General features: G+C 29.2%; 2 protein-coding genes across 3 annotated transcripts in view; both read right to left on the bottom strand.

Moving 5' to 3' along the window:
• LOC117167494 (host cell factor 2-like) overlaps window positions 1–4,916 on the bottom strand; it is a 102,965-nt gene that overhangs the window by 76,868 nt on the left and 21,181 nt on the right. The gene's annotated exons all lie outside the window — the stretch shown is intronic.
• The window catches only part of LOC117167495, a 6,956-nt gene continuing 3,812 nt past the window's right edge, over window positions 1,773–4,916 (bottom strand). The window contains exons 3-4 of one of the 2 annotated variants that reach the window (XM_033352478.1): window positions 2,414–2,451; window positions 1,773–2,322 (exon numbers count right to left, since the gene is read on the bottom strand). In XM_033352478.1, coding sequence (XP_033208369.1) covers window positions 2,280–2,322; window positions 2,414–2,451 — 81 coding nt within the window. In that variant the 3' untranslated portion in view covers window positions 1,773–2,279. The remainder of the gene's footprint in view (window positions 2,323–2,413; window positions 2,452–4,916) is intronic. The other variant, XM_033352477.1, reaches the window with a different exon arrangement.

Below are 4,916 nucleotides of genomic sequence, written 5' to 3'. Positions count from 1 at the left end.
ATTTTATTTACAAAAAAAGTTCTTAGGTTCAAAAAAACATTCAGTGAACTGAAAAACTGTCGTCGGTAATATAGGTATTTAGCTATGTCACATGCCCTTAATGATTTGAAACGTATTTAAAAAGTATAAAGAAGGACTTAAAGAGGTATTCAAAATGAGCATATTTCGCTAAAATCGGGATGTGTAAGGTGTGGTAGTGTGATTTTGCTAAAAATTGACACGCGGATGGACACACATCTATTTTTCATTTCGTTAGTCAACGGCCATTGCATACCATTATTCGGAATGGTCCAGTGTTTTTCAGGATGTGACGTTTCATGGTCACAGATTTGTTTGAATAAGGTTTTCGGTACTCTCTTTTTTTCATTAACAATAAAAAACAGAATTTTGTTTATAATTTTTTTAATACTACTTTGAATGTCCTAATATTAAAAGTGTGCCTACACACTATCGGTAACGAACCATTTCTTAGGATTCCCGGAAAAGTTTCAAATTACTTAATATTTCAAAACATTTTATTTTATTCACCACAATTTCTAAAAAAGAATTTAGAAGATTTTAAAGCCAAAATTTTTAATTGTTCAATATTACAACATTATAGAAAAAATCCAAGTGGGTTACACGGATATTTAGAAGTTTGGAAAAGATACAAAAATATTTTTCACCTGGAAAAGATTCCGAACAACTTAAAACAACATAAATATTTTTCAAGATTTCAAAAAATACACTTTTTAAAAAGAATTCTGACAGGTTTCAAAAAAATAGATCAATTTTCTAAGATTCCTGGGAAATTTCAAATAATTTATTATTTAACATGATTAATTTTGAAAGGAAATTAAAAAATATTTTAAAATACTACAAAATATTTGTAATACTGTTAAAGAAAAATGTGTCAGATTTGAAGAAAACGTTCTTAATTTTTATAGACTTCTTAACAATTTTAGGAAAAATTCGAATTTAAAAGGTATTAGAAGTTTTGAACATGTTTCAAAAACACTTAAACATTTAGAAACATTTCCAAATTGAAAAAAAATTATACTTAATAGATAATATTTGGAAACTTTTTAGTGCATTTAAAAGTTTTCAATATACTTCGGAATTTTCGATGTCTTGAAGAGATTTAAATTAAATTTAAAAATTCAATAAATTCCATTTCCAAAGTATATTTTCATTTCTCCTAAATTTCTAAAAGTTCTAAATTTATTTTGAACCGACACAATTTTTTCCTTATATTTTGTAAAATCCTTCAAAAAAAATGTCTAGATATTTTTCTAACATCGGATAAATTAACAAAAAATAAAATAAATAATTATTTAAAATCTTTATATTGTATTAAACATTATGTTCCACTTTAAACTATAACTTGGCTGAAATTTTGCTACTTACCTAAAAAATACTTTCTAATAGAAAATTTAACTATCTTGTAGAATATTACTCGTTTTTTTGTATAAAATTAATTTCCTTGGTTAAAAATTCAACTTTTCGGTCGAAAATTTATCTGTTTTTGTTGAGGATTGAATTCCTTTGATAAAAATTTATCTTTTATGGATGAATCCAACAGTTTTTTTTTACTTAAAATAATTTTTGATTGAAATATTAACTTTGACATTTTTTGTTGAGACTTCATTTTTTTGGTTAAAAATTCTTACGAAACTTATATTTATATAAGCCTAAAAACAAATAAACCTAGAAAGCTTTTTGTTTCGAAAATTTGTAGTTTGTATTAATAATTATTTAATTAATACAAAATGGTTTGTAGTACAAGCCACTGACTAATCTCAAATTTATTTTCAAATACAATTACGAAGATACGAAAAATTATTTTCATTTTTACAATACTAAACAAGGTCTAACAGAAATCTTTTATACAGTGGATAATGAAATTTACAGTGAATAATCCTTAATTGAAAATATTAATTTATATATGTAAAACAATTAATTTAATATTATTATTATCCACTGTAGGTTGCATTATCCACTGTTTGGAGGTGTCCTCTAATGTACGGCAATTTAATAACACTTCTTTTTACAGCTCCTTTTAGATTTTTTAGATCTTTTCGACCTTCTTTTCATCTTTCTTTTCGATTTCTTGCAAGAACTTCTGCACATTTTCATTTTTTTCTTGGATTTGGAATTTGCGCATTTTTCCTTCATAGATTTCTTGCTAGGTTTATCACAATAACCGCAAGACCCTGTACAATCCTTACAATCACAACATGGTCGTTTTGCCATGAATTGAACCTTATTTGGATTCACTTTTTGGTGTCCTTGACCCTTTTTTAATATGCCGAATTCCTTGCATCGCTTAAAAATCGCTCCCAACTATTCAAAAAGTATGAAATTAGATTAGAGTTAAAAGTTCTAGAAACTTGAGTTTTGTGAAACAGAGTGTCTACTAATTTTTGGCCCTTACATTTTCGGGTTTTCCGGTTGTAAATTTAGAATCTCTTGCTAGAAGAACAAAAAAAATATTTCAATTTAAGGTTTTTCTATATGTGTAATTTTATGTATTGACATATCTTATTATATCAAAAGAAACAAATATTTTTGTAATTGACGGTGTCGAGTCAAAGTGCATAATACAGTTAGATCAGAATTTTTTGAGATTTTTCTGTACTTATGATGACCCTCTTCCGCTATTTATTCTGAAAATGAGAAATCATAATAGGTACATTTTCGATGTTTTCATTATGTGCGTAGATTTATTTAACAGAAATTAAGGTTTGTTAAATAAATCTAATCTCTGATAAAATATTCAACCTAAGATATATCTATGAAAACACAACTTTACTTTAGTCCGGTCCATGGTCAGGTTACGTTATAAAAACACTAGAGTACAAGTTCCAAGAAATCAACCCGCATTCAACTGCACCACGACGACGAACAAGAAGACCCTGGTTGCGAGTATAGATGACAGGATGCACCCCAGAGCAGCGCAAGCTACCTGCGATTCTTCCCCTTCCATTGGGACCCTTACCCCTCACACCTGTCTTGACGCGCTTAGTCGCCAGGATTGCCGGAACGCAGGTTGTATTGTCGCTAATGATCCTAAGTCACCTCCGATTACCGTTCCAACTTATTCACTTAAAATTTAAAAATAACTTATGCAAACTATTTGGATGTCATTTTTTGGGAATCTATGGGCTTTCACGAGTACAGGGGTATGTCATTTCTCATAGACAGACAAAAATTAAATATCAACATTCCCTCATTCAATCGTGAAAATATGTAGATTCGGAGAATTTCTATTTTTAGTCAGAAATTTGAATTTAACATTATGAATAACGTAATCATAAATAAATACCTTCAGATCTAAAGAAATCTTTGAAAAGATCAAGTTTTTTAGAATTTTCTATTGTTTAATGAGAAATGACATACCCCTGGACTCGTAAAAGCCCATAGATTCCCAAAAAATGACTTCCAAATAGTTTGCATCAGTTATTTTTAAATTTTAAGTGAACAAGATGGAACGGTAATCGGAGGTGATTTAGGGTCATTAGCGACAATACACCCTACGCTCCGGCAATCCAGACGAATACGCGCGTCAAGACAGGTGTGAGGGGTAAGGGTCCCACTGGAAAGGGAAGGTTCGCAGGTAGCTCGCGCTCCTTTGTTCATCGCCCAGATGACAGTCATGTGCGTTCAAGAGCGTACTGTATGACCACTGTCAACCATTGTGTAAGTACTATAGTTAAACGTGACGAGAAGTAGCGGTAATTACAGTATGGCCACAAGTGACCACAATGTACGTTCTTGAACGCACAGGACTCCCATCAATACGCGCAACCAGGGTCCTCTTGTTGTTCGTCGTTGTGCAGTTGACTGGGTATTGACTTCTCGGAACGTGTGTTCTAGTGTTTTTGAAACGTAACCTGACCATGGACCTGACTAAAACACATTTTTTCATAAATATAACTTAGTTTAATCATTTTAGTAAGCAGTAGATTTAGTAAACATATTTCAACATATGTTTAATACAGGGCTCACCAAAAGGCAGCCATTGGCTGCATTGGCTGCCAGTGGCAGTCAAAAGACTAGGTCAAACTGGCCTTAATAAATCTTGTCGTTCGACTGGTTTCTAGCCCTTCACGGTCATTATACCTCCCGCCGCGCCGGGCTTGGAAGACATTATCCTTTCAAAAAATGAAATACAATTAGAAAAAAATATATCAGCGTTTGATTTAATAATATAAAAATAAATATAAAAGTTTTATTGAATAATATTTATATATTTCACACAATTGATACAATGTATAATGATAAAATGTTTAGATGATATTGTTCAAATTTCTTTAATAAATATTTATTGAAATAAGCTATAGCTATAATATGACTATGTTATCTATTAATACTTAGTGATTCATAGGTAGTTACAAAATTAATAAGAAAAATTAATATAATGCTTGAAAGGTGGAAGAATTAAGTAATTACTATATTTTATTGCAAGTTTTATAATAATTACCGTAAACAAAAATATTTTTATATAAAAATGTGGCATATTTCATTATTTCTTGAATGAAATAATAAGAATAAGAAAAATATAAATGGACAATTGTCAAACTCTACAACTCGAATTCTAGTTTACTTGAACTATAAAAATTCAATTTAAATAGAAGGTGAACGTATAAAGATTAAAATAAATTTTTGTAATTAAAATATGAAGTATAGATTTCAGTGAAAAGTATTTTTTATTCTAAAGCAGATTTCTTTCTCTATATATATTTATTGTAAACGATTTTGGTCCTATTGCACTGGAACAATTTCAATTCATTTTTGTTCTCATTTAATTTAATTTAATCAGTGAGTATAATTTAATGTAATACTATTGAAAAAGAATAATTAGTATTGTTATTATTGAATATAATTATTATTAGGAGTAATTATCAAAATGAAATGAATGTTTCAATTAAAAGTGC

This window comes from Belonocnema kinseyi, chromosome 2 (assembly GCF_010883055.1).
Source record: "Belonocnema kinseyi isolate 2016_QV_RU_SX_M_011 chromosome 2, B_treatae_v1, whole genome shotgun sequence".
NCBI classification, from domain to species: Eukaryota; Metazoa; Arthropoda; class Insecta; order Hymenoptera; family Cynipidae; genus Belonocnema; species Belonocnema kinseyi.
The sequence above is the reverse complement of the archived record's forward strand: the minus strand, read 5'-3'. Positions and strand labels throughout refer to the sequence as shown.